General features: G+C 39.4%; 1 protein-coding gene across 4 annotated transcripts in view; it reads right to left on the reverse strand.

Annotated features, from left to right (window-relative positions):
* Positions 1-27,532, reverse strand: part of LOC308624702 (cyclic AMP-dependent transcription factor ATF-1) — a 108,895-nt gene that overhangs the window by 19,898 nt on the left and 61,465 nt on the right. For all 4 annotated transcript variants that reach the window (XM_081248249.1, XM_081248251.1, XM_081248248.1 and 1 more), the window contains one exon: positions 1,172-1,440. In XM_081248249.1, coding sequence (XP_081104375.1) covers positions 1,172-1,440 — 269 coding nt within the window. The remainder of the gene's footprint in view (positions 1-1,171; positions 1,441-27,532) is intronic.

Raw genomic sequence — 27,532 nt, forward strand, 5'->3', positions numbered from 1 at the left:
TTATAGGGTTGTTGGGGGCGTTAAATGAGAAATACATTAAAATGCTTAGTATTTCATTTAGTACCTAGCCCTGAATAAATAGTAGTTGCTCCTATCATCATTGTTCTAACTGTTGTAAAAGATTCAATAACCTGCCCGTGGTAATTCAGCTAGTACATGGCCAGGCTGAGATTCAGACTTAGGTCTGTGATTCTAAAGCCCATGCTCTTTTTCCTGCACCATGGCACTTTCCTTATCTTCCTTAGAAAATATTCACAGAGAAAAAAAGAAAAATAATAATTCACAGACTTTTCATACATTTATTTCTAGCCTATCTAAATAATCCACAAATATTTAAATGGCTAGGTTTGGTGGAGAATAGAAAAAAAAGAGTCTCAGCACTTGATCTCATATATTGCTAAACAGACTTCAATTCCCTCAGGAGCAGATTGTATTTAATGTAGTACTTAAATATTCAGGCTTTAGAATAAAGAAAAAACTTATATTTGAGTCCCAGCTTCTCAACCTCTAAGATTCACAATTCCTGGTCTGTTAAATGGGAATAATAACATTAACTCCCTAATAGGAATATTGGGAGGATAAGATAAAATAAAGTAATATATTTAGAACGGGGCCTAAAACATGGTAAATGCTCCCAAATGGTAGCTGTTGTTATTACCAAAGGCAGAGACTGTTTTCTACATTTTTCATTCCTCCCATTAGTTCAGTCAGTCAACGGTTTGTGCCTCTTTGTGCACTAAAGAAAATACATGGCAATCAACCTGTTTGATACTAAACAGTGCACTAAATAAAAAGGATACTAAATTTGATTCCTTATAGCCAGAAGCTTATTATTTAAGATAAGCAAATCTGCTACAGAGCTTGCTTCATCACCTAAGAGTCTCAGAAACTACAGAAATACTTGGAAGCCATCATTCTCTCTGAGAATGTCTAAAGGTTTAAGTATCTTGGCATGTATAACAAAAGAAGTCTCTATTTCTGCTTTGGAAGATAATTTTCTCTCTCCCACAAGCAAGGAAAAAACACAGAGAATTAAAAAAGACATTTCCTTTTCACTGGTTTATAAAGACCTCTTGTTCAAACTGATGATATAAAGAGATAAAGACATACATATTCACCCTCTACGAATAATCAGGAAAATCTGTATCAACAAAATTCAGATCATAATTACCTTCTTCTTTTGTTCTTCCCCATCCACTTATAAAACACTTCGTGTTTCGGTTCAGTCTTTGGAAAACACCAAAAGGTAGACAGATAGGCTGAATATAATCATTATATCTCACTGCTTTTTTTAAATGAAAAAGCGCAATATCATTTTCATAAGATTCCACATCGAAGTCTGGATGGATAATGATCGCTTTAACTCTCATCATCTTGGAGTGTGGCTGACGCCCATCTATGTTATTAGTTCCAATCACAGCTCTCCACATTACAGGATCTCTGAAAGAAAGTAAATGTTCTTATCTTAAACAGGTATTTAACTAAGTAAATATTCTTAATCTCCCACTAGTTTTTGTTTTTCTCATGTTAGATTAATAACAAAAAAATTAATCCTACTTTCATGTGACAAAGTCATAGCAAGTAAAAACCTAAATATTGTGATGTAGGAAAAGAGAAAAAGATCAATGGGACAGAAAGTCCCAAACAGATTCAAGTACATGAGAATTTAATATATGGTAGCAATTCTTACCAATGGACAAATGGATGAATTATTCAATAAATGGTATTGGGACAACTAGCTAACTAACAAACTAGTTTGAAAAGTGAAATAGACTTAAATCCCTGAAAATTATTAAACACTAAAATAAACTCCAAATGGATTAAATATTTAAACGCACAAACCTTTTAGATAAAGACTTCCTATCTTTTAGAGATACATAAAGTGGTATGTCTGAGATTTCTTTCAAAATAATTGGAGGGGGAGTTGGCAAGAATAAAGATGAAACAAGATCAGCCATGAGTTGATAAACTGAAGCTGCATATTATGCATATGGGAGTTCATTAAACTATTTACTTTTACAAGTTTTTGAAATTTTAGAATGAAACATTTGGATATTAAATTAGGATGAGAAGTTTAAAAATTAAACCAGAAAGAAAATAGAGATGAATACATAACATTGTTATGAGAAAGGACTTTATGCATTCCAGTGGACTGTATCTCTGTGAAAACACAATTTTGCCTTTTTGTAATTCTATTTGAGCAAGTTGGAACATTCCACTGGACTATATCTCTGTGAGAAAGGACTTTATAAAGCATGACACTAAATATAAAAGAAGCAGCTAATGGATCTTGACGTCTTTAAAAGCAAAAAGCAAGCAGAAATCAAACCAAACCAAAAAATCTTCTGTAGGTCAAAAATCAACAATTAAAACCCCAAGTGGTTAATACTTACTGCATGTGAAATTTACAAATGCCAAAATTCCTTTCACCCTTCAAATTGGCAGAGTGTGTGTGTGTGTGTTTAATGATTATGCTCAGTGCAGACAAGAGTCAGAGGAACAAAGTTACTCTTATTCACTGAGGAAAATGTAAATAGATAGGCACTCTGGCAGCATGTACCAATAGCCTATAAAAGCTGCATTGATTTTGACACTGCAATTCTACTTCCTAGAATTTATTCCAAGGAAATAGAAGATAATTAGCTATCTTAAAATTGGACTAGGTAACCTCTACAAAGTTTGTAAAAATGTTTATACAGTCCTAGTTCTATTGTGTTTAAAAAGAAATTGTAGCTTAAATGCTTTAAGCTACTTTAAAATAACGATGTTTGGGCTTCCCTGGTGGCGCAGTGGTTGGGAGTTCACCTGCCGATGCAGGGGACAGGGGTTTGTGCCCCGGTCCGGGAGGATCCCACATGCCGCAGAGTGGCTGGGCCCGTGAGCCATGGCCGCTGGGCCTGCGTGTCCGGAGCCTGTGCTCCACAGTGGGAGAGGCCACAACAGTGAGAGGCCCAACTACCACAAAAAAAAAAAAAAAAAATTAGATAATGATGTTTCTTTTACAAATGTATACAATTTATCTTGAATTAAAATTTTTTCCCGTTTTATTGAGAAATAATTGACATACATCACTGTATAAGTTTAACGTGTACTGCATGTTGGTTTGATTTACATATATTGTAAAGCGATTACCACAATAGGTTTAGTTAACATCCATTATCTCATATAGATACAATAAAAAGGAAAGAAAAAATTTCTGCTGGTGATGAGAACTCTTAGGATCTACTCTCAACAATTTTCCTATATCATACAGCAGTGTTAACTATAGTCATCATGTTGTACATTACATTCCTAGTCCTTACTTATAAGAGAAGTTTGTACCATTTGACCACCTTCCTCCAATATCCCCTCCCCCAACATCCTGCCTCTGGTAACCAACCACAAATCTCATCTCCTTCTCTGAATTTGGTGGGGAATTTTTGTTTGTTTATTTTTATTTGATTCTACTTATAACTGGGATCCTGCAGTATTTATTTGTCTTTTTTTGTCTGACTTATTTCACTTAGCATGATGCCTTCACAGTCCATCCTCAATGTCACAAATGGTAGGATTTCCTCATTATTTATGGCTGAATTACACACACACACACACACACACACACACACCACGTCTTCTTTATCCATTCGTCTATCAGTGGACACTTAGATTATTTCCATGTCTTAGCTGTTGTAAATAATGCTGCTATGAAATGGGGTGCAGGTATCTTTTCAAGTTAGTGTTTTCATTTCTTTTGGATATATTCCCAGAAGTAGAATTGCTGGATCATGTGATAGTACTATTTTTAAGTTTTTGAGGAACCTCCATACTGTTTTCCATAGTGGATATACCAATTTACACACTCCCATCAGCGGTGCACAAGTGTTCCCTTTCCTCCACATCCTTCCCTTGATGGTGGCCATTGTGAGGTGATATTTCATTGCAGTTTTAATTTGCATTTCCCTAATGACTAGTGAGTTGAGCATCTTTTCACGTACCTGTTGGCCATTCATATATCTTCTTTGGAAAAATGTCGATTCAGATCCTTTACCCATTTTTAAAATTGGATTATTTATTTTTTTGCTATTGAGTTGTATGAGTTCTTTATATATTTTGGATATTAATGCCTTATCAAATAGATGATGTGCAAATATTTTTCCCATAGGTTATCTTTTCACTTTGTTCATGTTTTCTTTTTCTGTGTGTTTTTTTTTAGTTTGATGTAGTCCCACTTGTTTTTTTATTTTGTTGCTTGTGCTTTAGGTATGATTTCCAAAAAATCATTACCAAGACCTATGTCAAGGAGGTTTTTTCCCTGTGTTTTCTTCTAGGAGTTTCACGGTTTCAGGTCCTACATTTAAGTCATTACTCCATTTTGAGTTAATTTTTGTTAATGGTGCAAGATAGGGGTCAAGTTTCATTCTTTTGCATGTGAATATCCAATTTTCCCAGCACCATTTATTGAAGAGACTTTCTTTTCTCCACTGAGTATGCTTGGCTGTCTTGTCAATTATTAGTTGACTGTATGTGCTTGGGGTTTTTTTGTGGGCTCTCAATTCTGTTCCAAGGTCTATTTGTTTTTATGCCAGTACCATACTGTTCTAATTACTATAGCTTTATAGTATATTTTGAAATCAGGAAGTGTGATGCCTCTGGTTTTTTTGTTCTTTGGATTCAGGATTTCTTTGGATATTCAGGGTCTTTTTTGATTTCACATAATTTTTAGGGGTGTTTTGTCTATTTCTGCAAAAAGTGCCATTGGAATCTTGATAGGGCTTGCAATTGAACCTAGAGATGGCTTTTGGTAGTATTGACAGTTGAACAATATTAATTCTTCCAATCCATGAACATACCTTTCCATTTGCTAGTGTCTTCTTTATTCCTAAGTATTTTATTGTTTTTGATGCTGTTCTAAATGTAATCAATTCTTTTATTTCTTTTTCAGAGAATTCATTGTTAGTGTATAGAAATGCTATTGATTTTTGTGTGCTAATTTTGTACCCTGCAACTGAATTCTTTGATTAGTTCTAATGGTTTTTTGGTTGTGTCTTGGGATTTTCTATATATAAAATCATGTCACTTGCAAACAGAAACAATTTTACTTCTTTTCCAGTTCTCATACCTTTTATTTCTTTTACTTGCCTTATTTATTTATTTATTTATTTATTTTTGCGGTACGCGGGCCTCTCACTGTTGTGACCTCTCCCGTTGTAGAGCACAGGCTCCGGACATGCAGGCTCAGCGGCCATGGCTCATGCGCCCAGCCGCTCCGCGGCATGTGGGATCTTCCCAGACTGGGGCACAAACCCGTGTCCCCTGCATCGGCAGGCAGACTCCCAACCACTGCGCCACCAGGGAAGCCCTACTTGCCTTATTTTTTTAAAAATATTTATTTATTTATTTATTTTGGCTGTGCCAGGTCTTAGTTGTGGCATGTGGGATCTTTAGTTGTGACATGTGGGCTCTTAGTTGCAGCATGCCTGTGGGATCTAGTCCCCTGAACAGGGATCGAACCCAGGCCCCCTGCATTGGGAGTGTGGAGTCTTACCCACTGGACCACCAGAGAAGTCCCTCTTTTACTTACCTTATTGCTCTAGCTAGGACTTCCAGTACTATGTTGAATGGGAGTGTGAGAGTGGGCAGCCTAGTCTTGTTCCTGATCTTAGAGGAAAAGCTTGCAACCTTTCAGCATTGAGTATGATGTTAGCTGTGGGCCTGTCATGTATGGTCTTTCTTATGTTGAGATATGTTCCTTCTATGCCTAATTTCCTAAGTATTTTATCATGAATGGATGTTGAATTTTGTCAAATGCTTTTTCTGTGGCTATTGAGATGATCATATGATTCTTTTCTTTCATTCTATTAATGTAATGTATTGATTGATTTGCACATGTTGAACTATCCTTGCATCCCAGGGATAAATCCCACTTGATCATGGTGAACAATGCATCCTTTTAATGTGCTGCTGAGTTTGGTTTGCTAGTGTTTTGTTGATAATGCTGCATATATATTCATCAAGGATATTGTTCTGTAGTTTTCTTTTCTAGTAGTGTCCTTATCTGTCTTTGGTATTGGTAATGCTGGACCTCGTAAAATGAGTTTTGGGAGGTTCCTTCCTCTTCAATTTTTTGGAAGACTTTGAGAAGGATTGGTGTTAATTCTTCTTTAAACATTTGATAAAATTCACCAATGAAGCCATCTGGTCCTGGGGTTTTCTTCTATGGGAAATTTTTGATTACTGACTCAATCTCCTTACTATAATTGATCTATTCAGATTTTTTGTTTCTTTCTGATTCAGTCTTGGTAGGTTGTATGTTTCTAAGATTTTTTTCATTACTTCTAGGTTATCCAGTTTGTTGGCATCTAGTTGTTTATAGTAGCCTCTTATGACCCTTTGTATCTCTGTGGTATAAGTTGTAATGTCTCCTTTTTCATTTATAAGTTTGTTGATTTGGGTCCTCCCTCTTTTTTTCATTGGTAAAGCTAGCTAAGGGTTTCTCAGTTTTGTCTATCTTTTCAAAGAACCAACTGTTATTTCGGTTAATCTTTTATTTTTAATTATTATTTTATTTATTTTTGGCTGCATTGGGTCTTCGTTGCTGCATGCGGGCTTTCTCTAGTTGTGGCGAGCGGGGGCTACTCTTCATTGCAGTGCACAGGCTTCTCATTGCAGTGGCTTCTCTTGTTGTGGAGCACGGGTTGTAGGCACACAGACTTCAGTAGTTGCAGCACGCGGGCTCAGTAGTTGTGGCACGCAGGCCCTAGAGCATGCAAGCTTCAGTAGTTGTGGCGTATGGGCTCAGTAGTTGCAGTGCACAGGCTCTAGGTGTGTGTGGGCTCAGTAGTTGTGGCGCACAGGCTTAGTTGCTCCGTGGCATGTGGAATTTTCCCAGACCAGGGATCAAGCCCATGTCCCCTGCATTCGCAGGTGGATTCTCAACGACTGCGCCACCAGGGAAGTCCCTGGTTAATCTTTTATATTGTTTTTTGTTATCTATTTAATTTATTATTGCTCTAATCTTTATTATTTCCTTCCTTCTAATTTTAGGGTCATCTTTTTCTAGTTCTTTAAGGTGTAGAGGTAGGTTGTTTATTTGGGATCGTCTTGCTTCTTTTTTTCTTTTTTTTTTTTGTGGTACGTGGGCCTCTCACTGTTGTGGCCTCTCCCATTGCGGAGCACAGGCTCCAGACGTGCAGGCTCAGCAGCCATGGCTCACAGGCCCAGCCGCTCCGCAGCATGTGGGATCTTCCCGGACCGGGGCATGAACCCGTGTCCCCTGCACCAGCAGGCGGACTCTCAACCACTGCGCCACTAGGGAAGCCCTGTCTTGCTTCTTAATGTATGCATTTATTGCTCTGAACTTCCCTCTTAAAACTGCTTTTGCTGCATAAGTTGTGTTTCCATTTTTGTCTCAAGATACTTTTTAATTTCTTCTTTGATCCACTGGTATTTTTTTTTTTTAGGAGAGAGTGTTGTTTAATTTCCATGTAGTCATGAATTTTCCAGTTTTCCTCTTTTATTGATTTCCACTTTCATGCCATTGTGGTCAGAGAAGATCCTTGGTATGGTTTCAATCTTCTTGAAGTTGCTAAGACTTGTTTTGTGGCCTAACATATGGTCTGTCCTCGAAAATGTTCTGTGTGCACTTGAGAAATAATCTGCTGCTGTTGGTTGGAATGTTCTGCCTATGTCTGTTAAGTCCATCTTGGTCTATAGTGTTATTTAAATCTGCTATTTCCTTATTGATTCTCTATCTGGAAGATGTGTCCATTGTTGACAGTTGGATATTAAAGTCCCCAACTATTATCGAATTGCTGTTTATTTCTCCCTTTAACTCTGTTAGTTTTTGCTTTATATATCTAGGTGCTCCAATGTTGGATGCATAAATATTTACAATTGTTATATCTTCTTGATGGATTGACCCCTTTATCATTGTGTGGTGACCTTTTTTTGTTTCTTTTTACCATTTACATTCAAAGTCTGTTTTGTCTAATATAAGTACAACTACCCTTGATTTTTTGGGGTAACCATTTGCTTGAATGTCTTTTTCCATCCCTTCACTCTCAGTCTATGTGTGCCTTTAAAGCTAAAATGAGTCCCTCGTAGGCAGCATATTGTTGGACAAAGACTTTCCTGAACAAACAAAAGCTGAGAGAGTTCATTACCACAAGACTAGCCTTACAAGAAATGCTAAAGGAAGTTTTTTGACTGAAAGTAAAAGGACACTAATTAACATCATAAAGACATTAAAAGGTAGTGCAAAACTCACCGGTAATGGTAAATATATAGCCAAACTTAGATTCTGTAATTTGGTAATAGTGGTGCATAATTTACTTACAACTTTAAAAGTTAAAGGAATTAAAATAGTAAAAATAACTATAACAACACTAATCTATTAGTTACATAATATAAAAAATATGTAAATCATAACAGCAATAACCTAAAATGTGAGGTGGAGGAGAAGCAAAAGTGTAAAGTTTAGGAATTCTATTGAAGTTAAGTTGCTAACAGCTTAAAATAGCATGTTATAGGGGCTTCCCTGGTGGCACAGTGGTTGAGAGTCTGCCTGCCGATGCAGGGAACACGGGTTCATGCCCCGGTCCGGGAAGATCCCACGTGCCGCGGAGTGGCTGGGCCCGTGAGACATGGCTGCTGAGCCTGCGCGTCCGGAGCCTGTGCTCCGCAACAGGAGAGGCCACAACAGTGAGAGGCCCGCGTACCGCAAAAAAAAAAAAAAAAATTAGTGTGTTATAATTTTAAGATAGTTTATGTAAGCTTCTTGATAACCTCAAGGTAAAAACCTGTAGCAATTACACAAAAGGACTTGATAAAGAAGTCAAAGCATACTGATACCAAAAGACATCAAAACAAAAAAGACAGCAGGCTAAGAAACAGGGAACGGTGGATCTACAAAACAACCAGAAAACAATTAATAAATGGTGATAGTAAGTCCTTACCTAGCAATAATTACTTTAAATGTAAACAGATTAAATTCTCCAATCAAAAGACATAGAATGGCTAAATCAACTTATTTTACTTACCTATTTCAATTTATATTCAGACTGTAAGATTAAAAAACAGGTTATATGCACTGAAAAGTACAAAACATTGCTGAAAGAAATTAAAGAAGACAAATAAATGGAAAGACATCGCTTGTTCATGTATTGGAAGACTTAATATTGTTAAAATGACAGTACTACCCAGAATGATCTATAGATTCAATGAAATACCTATAAACATCCCAGTGATGCTTTTGCAGAAATAAAAAACCCATCCTAAGATTCATATGGAATATCAGAAGACCCCAAATAGCCAAAATAATCTTGAAAAAGAAGAATAAAGTTGGAGGACCATACTTCCTGATTTCAAAACTTACTGAAAAGCTACAATAACTTAAACAGTGTGGTACTAGCATAAGGGCAGATATATATACCAATGGAAAAGAATAGAAAGCCCAGAAATACACCCTTGCATATGTGGCCAATTGATTTTCAACAAGAGTGCCAAGATAATTCAGTGGAGAAAGGAAAGGCTTTTCAACAAATGGTGCTGGGAAAATTAGATATCTACATACAAAAGAATGAAATTGGACCCTTACACCATATGCAAAAGTTAACTCAAAATAGAACAAAGACCAAAATATAAGAATAAAGCTATAAAACCCTTAGAGGAAAACACAGAAGAAAAGCTTCATGATATTGGATTTGGCAGTGATTCTTGGATATGACACCAAAAGCACAGGCAACAAAAGAAAAAAATAGATAAATTGGACTTGATCCAAATTAAAAACTTGTGCATCAAAGGACACTTTCAAGAGAGTGAAAAGACAACCCGCAGAATTGAAGAAAATATTTGTATATCGTATATTTGACAAGGGATTAATATCTAGGATATATAAAGCACTCCTACAGCTCAACATCCACAAAAAACCCAGACAGCCGAGTTCAAAAATGGGCATAGGACTTGAATAGACGTTTCTCCATAGAAGAAATACAGGACTGCCCCGTTGGTCCAGTGGTTAAGAATCCATGCTTCCACTGCATGGGGCATGGGTTCAATCCCTTGCCCAGGAGCTAAGATCCTGCATGCCACATGGTGTGGCCAAAAATAAAATAAACTTAAAAAAAAAGAAGAAGAAATACAAATGGCCAGAAATCACATGGAAAGATGCTCAACATCACTAATCATTAGGGAAATGTGACTCAAAACCACAATGAGGGACTTCCCTGGTGGCCCAGTGGTTAAGAATCCACCTGCCAGTGCAGGGGACGTGGGTCTGAGCCCTGGTCCGGGAAGATCCCACATGCCGTGGAGCACCTAAGACCATGCGCCACAACTACTGAGCCTGTGCTGTAGAGCCTGTGAGCCACAACTACTGATCCTGTGCTCTAGAGCCTGCGAGCCACAACTACTGAGCCCGCTTACCTAGAGCCCATGCTCTACAACAAGAGAAGCCATCGCAATGAGAAGCCCACGCATCGCAACGAAGAGTAGCCCCTGCTCACTGCAGCTAGAGAAAGCCTGCGTGCAGCAACGAAGACCCAGCACGGGCAAAAATAATTAATTAATTAATTTAAAAAAATGACTATCAACTGTTCTAAGTGTTATTATGGCATGCTAAATCTGGAAGTGGTCAAAATCAGGTATAAAGTTTAGATTAAATTCCCATCTTATTAAAAAAAAATCTTCCCTTAATTCTATCCCTTCTCTGTTTTCTCAGATAACAGCCTCACCAACAGTTCCATTACCTTGACAGCTGACTCTCTCTGTGCAGTATCTCTTAAATTTGCTTCTTTTTGTCCCCCAATACTCCCCACTGATGAGAAGTAGATTCAGAATATCAGTCTCCATATCCCTAGTTCACTACTTACACTATTACTATAGTAACTATCTGAATGAGTGTGAAGTGGTATCTCATTGTGGTTTTATCAAAGTTTATCTTCATTACTTTTGTTCCTTAATTGCTGACAGGTCCATGAAGCTCCCTGTGCTAGCAGGGGCCTGAGGACTTATTAACCACCTGAAAGCCTTCAGGGCTGCCGAGACTCTTCTCTAGAGGAAAGAGTTTAAAAGTTCATGTTTGGACTTGTTGGGAATGTGACTCCAATATATACGTATAGTAGGGAGCTGGAAATACGACTCAGCTGGAGAGACTTGGGAGTTGCCAGGACATGATGACTCCTAAAACAGAAGTAGATGAGACATCTCTAGGGAAGAGTACAGACGATAAGGCAAGGGGATAGAAGGTGGAACTCTTGAAAATACTGCCATTTAAAAGAAGACAAAGACGCAAGGAATAAGGAAAAAAAATTTTTAAGGTAGAGAATAGTGGTGTCTTAAAAATCAAGAAAAGAGATAGGAGGGAATTCCCTGGCAGTCCAGTGGCTAGGAATCCGAGCTTTCACTGCTGAGGGCCCGGGTTCAATGCCTGGTTGGCGAACTAAGATCCCACAAGCCATGTGGCATGGCCAAAAAAAAGAGGTAGAACAGCAGTCAACTTTGCCAAATGTTATACAGATGAAATAGGATGGGGATTGAGTAGAGGTCACTGGATTTGGCATAGAGGTGGGTCTTTAATAGTGTGTTCTAGCTACAAAAATCAGACTGCAATTGGGATTTTATGAGTCAATGCAGGTGAAGCAAAAGGGAGTCTTTCTTCCAAGGAGTCTAGTAGTGAAAGGAAGAACAGAAACAGGTAGGGTTTGTTTGTTTGCTAAATAACGATGAGGTGACCTAAACATGTTTGAAGGCTGTAGGGAAGAAGCAAGAGGAAAATATTGAAAAATACTAAAGAGACAATGAGGTGTAGTGAAACAGCTATAGATTTGAGACTAGGTTTAAATCAATAGGTTGCCACTTTACAGCAATGTGATCTTGGGAAAATTACCAAATAGCTCTGATCTCTGACTCCTCAGGTGTGAAGTGGAGATAACAGCTATCTCAGAGGGCTTTTTTAAAATAAAGAGTTATATGTAACATTCTTAAACAGTACCTAATCTCAGAGCGGGTCCTTCATGTTATAAGAAGGAATAAGGGATAACTGATGGTGCAAGGTTTAGGAAATGAGGGGGAACAGGAATAGAAGTAGCAGAGTCTTCTGAAACAGGAGGTACTCCTGAAAAATACAGACTATGCCTCAGTAATGTCGACTTCCTCAGCACCTAGCCCAGTCCCTAGTATATAATATACATTTAGTAAATGTTTGTTGAGTAAAGGGGTAAAAATATCAATAAGATTTAGCCTTGAGAACTGTTAAGTGGAATATTAGTATTATCTTCATATGCTTGGAAGAGTAATGAGGTTTAATATATATGGCTTCAGAAGGCAGAATGAAAATCAAGACACTTAGTTCAACATAAGGAAAGGCTTTCTAAGAAATAAAGCACAAAATTTAAATGAAATTCTTTCCGAGGTGGCAGTTCATCATCACAAGAGGTGTTTCAAGTAGAGAGCCAAATGATATAGTTATGGTTATGTGTGTGAATTTTCATTATGACACACCTGGATTTGATCCCTGATTTCACTGCTTTCTACTCAGGGTCTCCCTACAGCAAAGAGTGGTTGTGAAGAGTAGTGGAAATTGTGTCTGAAAAAATGCCTGACTCAATGCATTAAAGCAATAATTATTTCAGACTAGAGAACCCTTTACTTCAATATTTTAAGAAGGATTCATATACAGGACAGAGAATTGAACCACACCTTTAAAATACCTCTTTGAACTCTAAGATTTTATGACAATATAACAAAGCTATATTATTTGACCAAGGTGGTATATCTAGTAGGTTCTGGAATCTTACTTAAAGCCACTGCACCACAAAGTGTCAGAGGAGGACTAGGATACAGGTCGCCCCTCTCCAAATGCATTGTTCTCCCCACCGTGTCAAAGGAACAGACTAGTAAAGGCACAATATCAGGACTTAATAGGTGAGAAGAGCTTTTCCAAGAATCTTCAAACCATACCAAGCAGGCTTTTCCTTCCTTGGTTTAAGGTTTGAAAGCTGTTGAAAATCAGCAGTTTTTATTTAAAGACAGCATTTTAGAAAAGAGTTGTAAAACACCCACACCTGAAAGACCAGAATTGATTTCTAACTCTGAAGCTTTTTTCTACATCTTTTTCTATAACCTTGGGTTTACCTTAATAGCTTCCCATTTTTCTGATCTCTGTTCTTCAAGAGGCCAATTTATGGAACTGAAATGCATGTTTTAAAAATGTGGTAAACAGATTAAAAGATTAAAACCTTAAGAACCCCATCAGGCCAGTTACCCTCAGTTGAATTTTGAAGTTGTTGTTAGTTTTTCTTAGAGACTTCTCATTCTTCTCCGAGATAGCTCATAAAAATTAGAGACTAAAGAGAGACTGTATGACAGGTACCACGGTTTTCCACAGTATTTATCTTAGAGCTTCATTTTAAATGTTAGGAGGGTCATAAAGTTCTATTACAACTGTAGTAAATCTATTTCTCTAAGACTGACATCATCCATAGACTCAATAAATATTTATTATGTCTCCTATAAAGTAGGCCAACTCCTGTATTAGTACCAGAAATACAAAATAAAACATGTAGTCCTTGTCTTCATGGACTTGTCTCACCATGATCTAATGGTGAGAAAGACAAATACATGATTACAATACAATAATTTTTAAAGCTAAAAGAAAAGCTATTTATTATTTAAAGCAAGGTCCAACAAACTACAACCCACAGGGCAAATCTGGCCTGTCTCCTATTTTTATATAGCCCATAAACAAAGAATGTTTTTTACACTTTTAAATGGTTGGGGAAAACCCAAAATGACAAAATAGGATTTTGTTCAAATTTCAGTGTTCATAAATAGTTTGATTGGATCACAGCACACTCATTCAATGATGTATCATCTATGACCACTTTGGTTCTACTGTGACAGAGTTGAGTATGGCCTGCAAAGCCTAAAATATTTACTGTCTTTACAGAAAATGTTTGTTGACCTCTGACTTAAAGGACTTATTTCAACAAATATTCAGTGTACTATTCAGTATAAGGCATTATGGCTACTTGGAAACATATCACTTAACTGAACATGGCTGAAGTCAAATGGTCCTCTGCCACTTCAAAATATCCCCCAAGAGAATAAAATAAGAGTTCTGTTCTGAATACATACCTAGTGTCCTTAGTGCAGTGGGCAGCCGTGAGGACCCATCTATTTTTCACTAAGCTTCCCGCACATACGTGAGCAAGATATCTGCCAGATTGAATCTGTAGGCTAACTAGCCATGGCCATGCACCAATTTGAGCTTCTGTGCCCCCTACAATGCGAGACCCCTTGAACGTATTTGCAAGTGGTGCTGTTCCACAATCTAAAAATAAAAATGATATATTATTTGGACTGAATATATTATTATATGTATTACTGTATAATCTTAACACGTTAATATAATATTTGAAATTCCTATTTAAAAAACTCATAAAGCAAGCTGGATACCTAAGCCATGCCCATATTTTGAAAAAAAATCTTAGAGAGTTAAGACAAACATGGCTTAATTGCTTACTTACAAATAGAAAGACATTAAATCAGCACAATTCATCGATTTTAAAACTCTTCTACGCCTGGGACTGGTCAACCAAGAACTACAAGTTCTAATACTTGCCATTTAACCTGTTGGGTTAATTCTTCTTAACTGTAGTATGAAAAAGTCACCTAACAGCCCTTTCATCTTTGAATTCCAATGAATTATTAGTCAGTAAAATGGGAATGACAAACCCCAGAATGTGTTGAGGCGCATATACAGACTCAGCAGTGTCTGGCACTTTTACTATTAGTACTACTACTACTACAGTCATTAAAATTGGACTGCTTGGATCCGTAAATTTTTAGTTAAAGGCAGTTGGAAAAACAGAAAAGGAGGGCCCCAAATTCAAATACTACTTAAGTGGGAAAAAGGCAAGGACGACTGTCCAAAGAGAAGAACGAACAGATACTGCCCTTTGCGTTCAACCCTTCCTCTTCTGGGGCCTGGTGCTCTTTCTGCGCCCTGGGCCTCCCACTCATGGCCTCAGGCCACCTCCGACCTCCGGCCTGTTCCCGCGAGGAGCCGCGCCCACTCCTTTCGGAGAGTGGGTAGTGTTCTGAGCATATGAGAGCGCCCCCCAGAAACAACAGAGCAGCGCTCAGGAGCCGCAGCCCCATGTCGGAACTCCTGGTGGGCAAGATAGCGGCAGGCATTTCCTGCCCGCTCCCCCCGCCCCCGCCCCCTACCCCCACCCCGCGAGCCTGTGGGCCCTCGGCCTGAGCAGCCTGGCAGAGGAGGTGGGCGAAGTGGGAGATGCGGGAGCTGTCCGGCTAGCTAGGTGCGGGGGGCGGGGTGGGGGGCGACGCCACGCAAGCGAAGTAGGCGAGGGGTTTTGATGGGGGCTGAGGGCTGTGAGGCTGCGGAAATGCCCGGATGAGTCAAGGCCTCAGCCGGTATTCTAGTTACGCGACCAATGAAATGTCTCGCCCTCAGCCAGGATCTGGCGAGACCTTCCTGAGCCAGATATACATGCTTAGATGGTACAGTAGGACTGCTGTGGTGAGAGGTGAGCTGTTGGAACCTCTGGAACGGCTCAGACTTCAAGGCCAGGAAGGCTTCCCGAAGTAAGAGCACCTAAACTGAAGTGGGAAAGCTGGGGAAGGGAGACGTAAAGCAGAAGGCAAAGCAAGTGTAGAGGTTGGGATTTGAGACAATGTGGGCATTGGGGGAGCCCAATTTCTGTAATGCACATTGATCTTATCATTAATTGTTTTGTAGTAGTTTACCTTCGACTGGTCACCTCAGGGTGAGCTGATTAAGTCAAATGTAAGGACCTGCAGGGACTTCCCTGGTGGTCCAGTGGTTAAGACTCTGTGCTTCCACTACAGGGGACACGGGTTCATGCCTCCAAGCGCACCCCCTCCCCCCCAGAACTTAAGAACCTGCCTGGAAGTTGGGGACAAAGCCTGACTAAAGGTCACTGCACCCCCCCCACACACACACCAGTCCCCAGCCTGAGAGGTACATTATTCCTTGCCCCATCAGAACCCCCAAGATGCCCCTTGACATTACAAACACTGTGGGAAAAGAGTGCAGATAAGTGGCACATAAAATTAACCACCATAGTAATAATAATACAATGTGTGTGTATAATTTTAGTTTTTTTTTTTTTTTTTTTTACTGTTTTCTGTTATCTTTCAGAGACTGAAGAGAGAAACCATGCCTTAAAATTTTTGATCAGGATATATAAGAGAAAAAACTAAGTTAAAGGCTTCTTCCTGGTTTTGTATTTGATTTGATTCTTTTTGGAGTCCAGGATTGTGTATGACCCTTCTTCCCTTTAGCAGATCCATTTACTATGGTTTTGGATATGCAGTAGTAGGCTTGGACCCTGCTTTGTACTTAGGGGTATAAGTATGCTCAGCATAATGAAAAGAAATTTTTCAGTGTGCAAAGGAGGAGAGAGAGGAAAGAAGCAGGCAGCCCCACAACATGGCAGAAGGCCAGGCCCGAGCCAAAAAGATACCTGTGAGAGTTTCACTGTGGTGGGTTGACCCATGGTTTTTAAGAACAATGATGTGTAATGTTTGGTTTTCAATTGTTTTATCATTGCTATCTTGAGCTGTGCTAAAGGTTTCCTCAGTTAACCCGACTCCTTCAGTAACAAGGGCACAGTGTGGGCTTGTGGTAGTCTGGGACGCTGGTCACATGGTGGGGAATGAAAGTAGGGGTCAGCAAAAGGACAGCGCTGTTCTCATATCATCCTCCTAGTTTGTCATGGTTGGCTGCATTAAATCAAAGGAGCCTATTAGTTGAGCGTTACAGGTGGTAACAAGTGGAAAGAGAACAGAAGCTCCTGGGCTGAGCTAAAATCAGTGGGAGGGAAGCAGGTGGTATTGGATAAACAAGTTGCAGCATGAACTGATCTAACCCAGGAGCAGAATAGGAAATAAATTGACTGTTCCCCAAATAGTTTAGTGAAAGATGATACTTGAAAGGAGGGAAACTCAGTTGGGGTGTGTTTCTGTGGGGGAGGGTTGTGATCAGATTGGGTATGGCATTGTAAGCTGGGCAAGATGACTGGTCTTGCTGTGGCAGATAACAGACATTCAACAGATTTCTTTTCCATATCCTGATCAAAAACAGGTGCATGCAGCCAAGTCATGAAAGAGCAATGAAAAATGCAGTGGCCCAGTACATGCAAAGGTCCTAGGCCTGGAATTCCTCTGTCTTCTCCAGGTCTTCACTCTTCTCTCCTGCACTGCTACTTCCTTTCTTTGTGGGATCACTCCAGTCAGCAGACAGATATTCTCTGGTGTGGTAGGCAGCCTCCAAGATGGCCTTTAATTAGCCTTGTCTCCTGGTATTCATACCCTTTGTTAGCCCCCTCCCCTAAGTTGGCAACTCTAAGTTGGCTAGATTTAGTGACATGCTTGTAGCAAACAGATGGTGGCAGAGGGGATGGGCTGTCCCTTCCAAGACTAGATGATAAAAAGATTGTGACTTGTCTTGAACGTTTTCTCTAGCTCTCTTGCTCTGAGGGAAGTTGGCTGCCATATCATGAGCTGCCCTGTGGAGTAGCCTACAGTCATAGTCGGTCTAACAGCCTACGAAGAAGCAAACCACACCACATGAGTGAGCTAGGAAGCAGATCTTTCCCAGGTCACACCTTCAGATGAGACCACAGTTCTGGCTAAGATCCTAACTGCAACCTCTTGAGAGGCCTGAAGCCAGAGACATCCCCCAAGCCACACTCAAAATTCTTGACCCACAGAAGTTGTGAGATAACAAAATTTTGTTGTTTTAAGCTGCTAAGTTTTGGAATAATTTGTTACATAGCAGTAGATAATGCATCTTGTTTCTCCTATCTCTGAAGGAGGATGAGGGCATTAGTGCTGAGCCTGGGGCCTGGGGTAGGGTGGTGGGGTGATGTAGGGATGGTAGGGTTGATTGGGTCTGGAGTTAGGGGAGATTTTATTCTTCTTGGTTGTCTCTTGCTCCACTTGAGTTAGTGCTCGAAATCTTTTTTTTTTTTTGCGGTATGCAGGCCTCTCACTGTTGTGGCCTCTCCCGTTGCGGAGCACAGGCTCCGGATGCGCAGGCTCAGCGGCCATGGCTCACGGGCCCAGCCATTCCGCGGCATGTGGGATCTTCCCGGACCAGGGCACGAACCTGTGTCCCCTGCATCGGCAGGCGGATTCTCAACCACTGCGCCACCAGGGAAGCCCAGCATGTGGGATCTTAGTTCCCCGACCAGGGATCGAACCCCTCATTGGAAAGAGGATTCTTTACCACCGGACCACCAGGGAAGTCCCCCTTCTTGGAGGGGGAAGAAGCCATGTCTTTTCATGGCTTAAGAGCTCATTTCTTTTTTGTGATCAATAATATTCCATTTTCTGGATATACCACAGTTCATCCATTCACCTATTGAAGGACATCTTGGTTGCTTCCAAGTTTTGGCAGTTATGAATAAATTTGCTGTAAACATCTGTGTGCAGGTTTTTGGGTAAACATAAGTTTTCAGCTCCTTTGGCAAATACCAAACAGTGCAATTGCTGGATCATATGATAAGAGTATGTTTAGTTTTGTAAGAAATTGCCAAACTGTCTTCCAGAGTGTCTGCACCATTTTTGCATTCCCATTAGCAATGACTGAGAGTTCATGTTGTTTGTGAGCATTTGGTGTTACAAATGTTTTGGATTTTGGCTATTCTAATGGGTGTATTAGTGGTATCTCATTGTTTTAATTCGCATCTTCCTGATGACACGATGTAGATCATCTTTTCACATGTTTATTTGCCATCTATATATCTTATTGATGAGATGTCCGTTAAGGTCTTTGGCCCATGTTTTAATCAGGTTCTTATTGTTGAGTTTTAAGAGCTCTTTGTATTTTTTGGATAACAGTCCTCTGTTAGATATGTCTTTTGCAAATATTTTCTCCCAGTCTGTGGCTTGTCTTTTTCTTTGTCTTTCACAGAGCAGAAACTTTTAGTTTTAATGAAGTCCAAGTTATCAATTCTTTCTTTTATGGATCATACTTTTGGAGTCATTGACAAACCCAAGGTCATTTAGATTTTCTCCTATGTTATCTTCTAAGAGTTTTATACTTTTGTGTTTTACATTTAGGTCTGTGGTCCATTTTGAGTTAATTTTTGTGGAGGATATAAAGTCTGTGTCTAGATTCTTTTTTTTTTTTTTAATGTGGATGTCCAGTTGTTCCAGCACCACTTATTTAAAATACTGTCTTTGCTCCATTGTTGAAGATCAGTTGACTATATCTATGTGGGTCTATTTCTGGTCTGTCTGTACTGTTCCATTGATCTATTTGTCTGTTCTTTTGTGAATATCACCCTGTCTTGATTACTGTAGCTCTGTGTTATGTCTTTTTTCTTAACTTTTTTTTTTTTTTTTTTTGGCCACTTGGCATGTGGGATCATAATTCCCTGACCAGGGGTCGAACCTGTGGCCCCTGCAGTGGAAGTGTGGTGTCTGAACCACTGGACCACCAGGAAAGTCCCACTATGGTATGTCTTGAAGTCAGGTACTGTCAGCTCTCCAGCCTTGTTCTTCTCCTTCAATATTGTGTTGTCTATTCTGAGTCTTTTTTCACTGTGTATAACCTTTAGAAGCAGTTTGTTGATATCCACAAAATAACTTGCTGGGATTTTGATTGGGCTTGTATTGAATCTGTAGAACAAGTTGGGAAGAACTGCCATCCTGACAATGTTGTCTTTCTATCCATTAACATGGTGGACAGGTGTCCATTTATTTAGTTCTTGTTTGATTTATCAGTTTTATAATTTTCCTCATATAGATCTTGTACATATTTTGTTAGATTTATACCTAAGTATTTGATTTTGGGGGGGGTGCTAATGTAAATAGTATTGTATTTTTAATTTCAAATTCCAGTTGTTCATTGCTGGTATATTCAAAAGAAATTGACTTTTGTATATTAGCCTTGTATCCTGAAACCCTGCTGTAATCACTTATTAGTTCCAGGAGTTTCTTTGTCAAATCTTTTGGGATTTTCTAATAGATTAACATATCATCTGTGAACAAAGACGATTTTATTTCTTCCTTCCCAATCTGTATACCTTTAATTTCCTTTTCTTATCTTATTGCATTAGGACTTAACAGTATGATGTTGAAAAGCAGTGGTGGGAATCCCCTGGCAGTCCATGGTTAGGACTTGGCGCTTTCACTGCCAGGGCCTGGGATCAATCCCTGGTCAGGGAACTAAGATCCCACAAGCTGCACAGCGCAGCAAAGAAAAAAAAAAGTCCAGTCTTACCAATTCTATTTAACATTATACTAGAAATCCTAAGCAGTACAACAAAGCAAGATAAAGGCATACAGGGCTTCCCTGGTGGCACAGTGGTTAAGAATCCGCCTGCCGATGCAGGGGACACAGGTTCGATCCCTGGTCCAGGAAGATCCCACATGCCATGGAGCAACTAAGCCTGTGCGCCACAGCTACTGAGTCTGTGCTCTAGAGCCTGCAAGCCACAACTACTGAGCCCACGCGCCACAACTACTGAAGCCCATGCTCCTATAGCCCATGCTCCGCAACAAGAGAAGACAATGAGACGCCTGTGCACCACAATGAAGAGTAGCCCCTGCTTGCTGCAACTAGAGAAAGCCACGTGCAGCAATGAAGACCCAACGCAGCCAAAAATAAATAAATAAAATAAATAAATTTATTAAAAAAATAAAGGCATACAGACTTTAAAGAAGGATATAAAACTGTCTCTATTCACAAATGCCACTATCTCAGTAGAACCCCTCCCCCCCAAGAAAATCTATTTTAAAAGCTCCTCGAACAAATAAGTGAATTTATAATAAGGTTACAGGACAAAATTCCTCTTTTTATATATTAGCCAGCAGTTGGAAACTGAAATTTAAACATTTAAAATACCTACAAGAAAAAAGAAAAGTAGTAATTAGGTATAAATCTAACAAAATATGTGCATGGTCTCTGCCAAAAACTACAAAACACTGAAGAAAAAAAATCAAACACTAAATAATTGGAAATATATTGTGTTTATGAATTGGATGAATATTGTTAAATGTCAGTTCTTCCCCAGTTGATCTGTGTATAGTTTTAACACAATCCCAGTCAAAATCCCAGCAGGATCTTCTTTTATAGATACAGACCAGCTGATTCTAAAATTCATATAGAAAGGCAAAGAAACTGGAATGGCCAAAACAATTTTAGGGGAAAAATAAAAAATAAAACTTGAAGAATTCATACCACCTGATTTCAAGACTTACTATGAAGCTACAGTAATCAAGACAGTGTGGTTTTGGTGGAAGGATAGACACACATAGATCAATGGAACATAGTCTGTATGAAACCAGTCCTTTGGAAATCTGTTGAAACTTAACTTTACTGCCCAAATTATATGGTTCTGTTTTCATAAATACTCTTATGTGTTATTTACAGTTGTACTTTCTACATCAAATTTCACTGATTAAAAGATGTATGTTTTTCACATTTAAACATCTCTGAAATCAGCATGCATCTGGCCATCAATGGCATGGCGTAGTTTAACTGGCAGTGGCTTTTCTTTCTTAGTGGTACTTAAGATATAGCTTGCTTTACAATCAACGGTGGCTTACAGTTTATGAAATTTAGTATGTTAGGTCAAGTTTTTTTTATTGTTCAGGTCTTTGTACTGATGATTTTCCTGCTTTTTGTATCAATTATGAGAGAGGTATGTTAAATTCTACTAAGATTGTGAATTTTTCTTTCTCATTATATTTCTGCATTTTGCTTAACATCTTGACCCTGTATTATTGGGTGTATCCAAGTTTAGATGTGTTTTATCTTCCAAGTGAGTTAAATCTTTTTTCATTTTATAGTGACCATCTTTGTCCCAAGTAATAATTTTTTCCTTTAAAGGCTATTTTGTTCAATATAAATATAGTTATACTAATGCTTTCTTTTGGCTAATATTTGGCTGGTATAACTTTTTCCATGCCTTTACTTTCAACCTTGCTGTATCCTTATATTTTAGATTTATCCCTTATATAAACAACATATAGCTGGATTTTGTTTTCTAATTCCATGTGACAATTTTTAATATTTAACTAATGCGCAGTGCATTTTTATTTATTATCATTACTAATACACATAGATTTCTATAATTTTATTTTGGGCAATTTGTCCTGCCTGTTTCTTTTCTCTCCTTTCTTATCTTTTGGATTGATGAGTGTTTATGAATTAAAAAAATTTTTTTTGGCAAGCATTTTTTCCAGATGTGATATTAAATTCTAAGAGTAGTCAGTTGGAAAAAATAATGCTCTGATGCTCAGGTTTTTTCCAAAACAAAGTATTAAGTTACCATAGCTAGAATCCTAAATTTTCTTTGGTCTGAATTAAGGTACCATTTATAAACTTGTAAAAAAGGTACTACAATCTGACATGTGTTATTTATGTATGCATACAATAAATATAAAAACATGGACTGGTTCCATACTAAATTCATGATAGTGGTTTCCTTCAGGGAGGGAATTGGACCAGGGAAAGAAAGGTGAGGAATTTATCTGTACATCCTTCCTCTTCAGAAAATGATCTGAAGTAAAGGCAACAAAATGTTAACAGTTATTAGTTATGGATGGTGCATGTACAGGATTTGATATGTTAACTTCTGTAGTTTTCTATATATTTATTTTTAAAAGTTTGTAAAACTTCCGTGATTTTGAAATGGAGGTTGCCATCTAGTGGACACATTTAAATAGAACTTTTTAAATCTTTGATGTTGAGTGCAGAAAGATTCAATGAAAAAAGCTTTTCAGACTTTCTAACACATGCAAGACAGAAGGTACACTCTGGTGGCTAAGACCACAAACTTTGGAGTTGATCAGACCTAGGTCTGAACCCTAGTTTTGTTATTTACCATTTAACCTTGGGCAAAGTATCAAACCTCTCTGTGCCTTAGTGAGTTTGAACCCCAGACCCTCATTCATTTTAACAAACATTATAGAGCACTCCTTTAAACCAGGTGAGCCCTGCCCGAGACTGTGGGGATACAGAAAAGCACAAAAGAGACAGTCTCCTCCTCACGTTTGATAAAGGAGTGTGTTGGGCGGGGATGTGCTACTATTTCATATTGAATGGTTAGAGGTTAGGTTTATATCTGAGATCCCTAGTTATTAATACTCATATAACTTTGTAAGTACCAATCTCACAGGATGACATTAATATTGAAGTTCCACAAGAGATAGAACTCTGCCTTGTTTGTCACTCCTCCTAGTAATGCTTGGCATATAAAAGGCCTTCAATAAATATTTGCTGAATGAATGAATGTCATTACTTTTACAGTTTCTTATGCACAGTAGATACTCAATAAATAGTAGATATTAAGGAAACAGTAAGACTGTGTATGTTATGTACATAGGTAACCCTAGATTTTTCTTTTTTTTTTTTTGGCTGCATTGGGTCTTCATTGCTGCGTGCGGGCTTTCTCTAGTTGGTGGTGAACAGGGGCTACTCTTCATTGCGGTGCATGGGCTTCTAATTGCAGTGGCTTCTCTTGTTGCGGAGCACAGGCTCTAAGCTTGGGGGCTTCAGTAGTTGCAGCACGCGGGCTCAGTAGTTGCGGCACGTGAGCCCTAGAGCGCACAGGCTTCAGTAGTTGCAGAACGTGGGCTAAGTAGTTGTGGCTCGCAGGCTCTAGAGCGCAGGCTCAGTAGCTGTGGCACACAGGCTTAGTTGCTCCGCGGCATGTGGGATGTTCCCGGAACAGGGCTCGAACCTGTGTCCCCTGTATTGGCAGGTGGATTCTTTTTTTTTTTTTTTTTTTTGCGGTACGCGGGCCTCTCACTGTTGTGGCCTCTCCCGTTGCGGAGCACAGGCTCTGGACTCGCAGGCCCAGCGGCCATGGCTCATGGGTCCAGCCGCTCCGCGGCATGTGGGATCTTCCCGGACCAGGGCACGAACCCGTGTCCCCTGCATCGGCAGGCGGACTCTCAACCACTGCGCCACCAGGGAAGCCCGGCAGGTGGATTCTTAAACACTGTGCCACAAGGGAAGTCCAAGCCTAGATTTTATAATAAATTAAACTGACAAATATTTACCTAAGTTAAAAACATATATACTTATTGAAGGAAGCAAACTATTAAATATATCCAGTCAATTTTGAGGAAAAGGATTTCAACCATGAAAGGGCAAAGACTTGGCTTCTAATGCCTATCTATGTTTGCTACAAAGAAATTTACACTGATAGGGCTTCCCTGCTGGCGCAGTGGTTGAGTCCGCCTGCCGATGCAGGGGACACGGGTTCATGCCCCGGTCTGGGAAGATCCCACATGCCTCAGAGCGGCTGGGTCCGTGAGCCATGGCTGCTGAGCCTGCGCGTCCGGAGCCTGTGCTCCGCAACGGGAGAGGCCACAGCAGTAAGAGGTCCGCGTACCGCACAAAAAAAAAAAAAAAAAAAAAAAAAAAGAAATTTACACTGATAAAAGGGGATTGAGTTATCAGAATCTCTCTTAAAAAAAAAGTTAAATGGCCTAAACCTCCTCCAACTGACTCCCTCAAAGACTTCCGCCAGGGACTTCCCTGGCGGTCCAATGGTTAAGACTCCACCCTTCCACTGCAGGGGGCGAAGGTTTGATAAAAAAAAAAAAAAAAAAAAAAAGACTTCGCCAAACACTCCCTAGAGTGGCCTTCTGAATTCTACAACCTTGATATAAGTGTTCCTTTACTTTGTTTTATAGCAAAAAAAGCAGTATTTATTAAAAATAAAAACCTACTTTGTATAACAGAGTAAATAATATTATATGATTACTGCAATTAGATTGTGACATACTTTGACATTATTTCATTTCACTATAACCTGTGACTTTTCCTTTAACTTAGATATCAAGTCCCGGGTCAAATTTACTCACTTTATATCATTTCAGCATCTTTTCTGGGAATTTGAACTGCAGTTACGACAACTTTATATTCCAAAACATAATACATATTTTTTATTAGAGTATAATTGCTTTACAATGTTGTGTTAGTTTCTGCTGTACAATAAAGTGAATCAGCTATATGTATACAATATCCCCTCCCTCTTGAGCCTCCCTCTCACCCCCTGCATCCCACAGCTCTAGGTCATCACAGAGCACCAAGCTGAGCTCCCTGTGCTATGCAGCAGCTTCCCACTAACTATTTTACACACAGTAGTGTATATATGTCACTGCTGCTCTCTCAGTTTGTCCCACCCTCCCCTTCCCCACACTCCCATGTCTGCAAGTCCATTCTCTACATCTGTGTCTCTTTTCCTGCCCTGCAAATAGGTTCATCAGTACCATTTTTCTAGATTCCATATATATGCGTTAATATACGATATTTGTTTTTCTCTTTCTGACTTACTTCACTCTGTATGACTGATTCTAGGTTCACCCACATCACTACAGATGACCCAATTTTGTTCCTTTTTATGGCCTAGTAATATTCCATTGTATATATGTACCACATCTTCTTTATCCATTCATCTGTTGATGGACATTTAGGTTGTTTCCATGTCCTGACTACTGTAAATAGAGCTGCAATGAACATTGGGGTACCTGTATCTTTTTGAATAATGGTTTTCTCAGGGTATATGCCCAGTAGTGGGATTGCTGGGTCATATGGTAGTTCTGTTTTTAGTTTTTTAAGGAAGGAACCTCCATACTGTTCTCCATATGGCTGTATCAATTTACATTCCCACAAACGGTGCCAGAGGGTTCCCTTTTCTCCACACCCTCTCCAGCATTTATTGTTTTCCTTTTAAGTTTTTATTTATTTATTTATGGCTGCATTGGGTCTTTGTTGCTGCCTACAGGCTTTCTCTAGTTGGGTTGAGCGGGGGCTACTCTTGGTTGTGGTGCGTGGGCTTCTCGTTGAGGTGGCTTCTCTTGTTGCAGAGCATGGGCTCTAGGCACACAGGCTTCAGTAGTTGTGGCACATGGGCTCAGTAGTGTGGCTCGTGGGCTCTAGAGTTCAGGCTCAGTAGTTGTGGCACACGGGCTTAGTTGCTCCGTGGCATGTGGGATTTTCCTGGACCAGGGGTCGAACCCATGTCCCCTGCATTGGCAGGTGGATTCTTAACTACTGTGCCACCAGGGAAGTGCCCTCTCCAGCATTTATTGTTTGTAGATTTTTTGATGATGGCCATTCTGACCAGTGTGAGGTGATACCTCATTGTGGTTCTGTTTTTTTTTTTAATTGGGGTACAGTTGTTTTACAATGTTGTGTTAGTTTTTATTGTACAGCGAAGTGGAGTTCCTTATGCTATACAGCAGGTTCTCATTAGTTATCTATTTTATACATATCAGTGCAGCAGTCCCCAACCTTTCTGGCACCAGGGACCGATTTCGTGGAAGACAGTTTTTCCACAGGGCAGGGGAGATAGTTCAGGTGGTAATGTGTGCAATGGGGAGCGGCAGATAAAAGTTCACTCGCTCACTGACTGCTCACCTCCTGCTGTGTGGCCCAGTTCCTAACAGGCTGCAGATCAGTACTGGTCCATGGCCCAGGGGTTGGGGACCCCTGTATAAATGTCAATCCCAGTCAATCCCAGTCTCCCAATTCACTACCCCCTCCCCGCCTTGGTGTCCATACATTTGTTCTCTACATCTGTGTCTCTTTCTGCCTTGCAAACTGGTTCATCTGTACCATTTTTCTACATTCCACGTATATGCATTAATATACGATATTTGTTTTTCTCTCTCTGACTTACTTCACTCTGTATGACAGTCTCTAGGTCTGTCTATGTCTCTACAAATGACCCAATTTCATTCCTTCTTATGGCTGAGTAATATTCCATCATATGTATGTACCACATCTTTTTTATCCATTCATCTTTCGATGGACATTTAGGTTACTTCCATGTCCGGGCTATTGTAAATAGTGCTGCAGTGAACATTGGGGTGCATGTGTCTTTTTGAATTATGGTTTTCTCAGGGTATATGCCCTGAGGGATTGCTGGGTCATATGGTAATTCTGATTTTAGTTTTTTAAGCAACCTCTATACTGTTCTACATAGTGGCTGTATCAATTTACATTCCCACCTACAGTGCCAGAGGATTCCCTTTTCTCCACACCCACTCCAGCATTTACTGTTTGTAGACTTACTGATGATGTGAGGTGATACCTAATTGTAGTTTTGTTTTGCATTTCTCTAATAATTAGTGATGTTGAGCATCTTTTCATGTGCCTCTTGGCCATCTGTGTGTCTCCTTTGGAGAAATGTCTATTTATGTCTTCTGCCCATCTTTCGATTGGGTTGTTTGATTTTTTGGTATTGAACTGCATGAGCTGCTTGTATATTTTGGAGATTAATCCTTTGTCGTTTGATTCATTTGCAAATATTTTCTCCCATTCTGAGAGTTGTCTTTTCATCTTGTTTATGGTTTCCTTTGCTGTGCAAAAGCTTTGAAGTTTCATTAGGTCCCATTTATTTATTTTTGTTTTTATTTTCATTACTCTAGGTGGTGGGTCAAAAAGGATCTTGCTGTGATTTATGTCAAATAGTGTTCTATGTTTTCTTATTTTTTTGTTTTTGTTTTTTTTTTGGGGGGGGGTTTTTTTTTTTTGCGG

Source organism: Mesoplodon bidens (genome assembly GCF_964165515.1).
Source record: "Mesoplodon bidens genome assembly, chromosome: 11".
NCBI lineage: Eukaryota > Metazoa > Chordata > Mammalia > Artiodactyla > Ziphiidae > Mesoplodon > Mesoplodon bidens.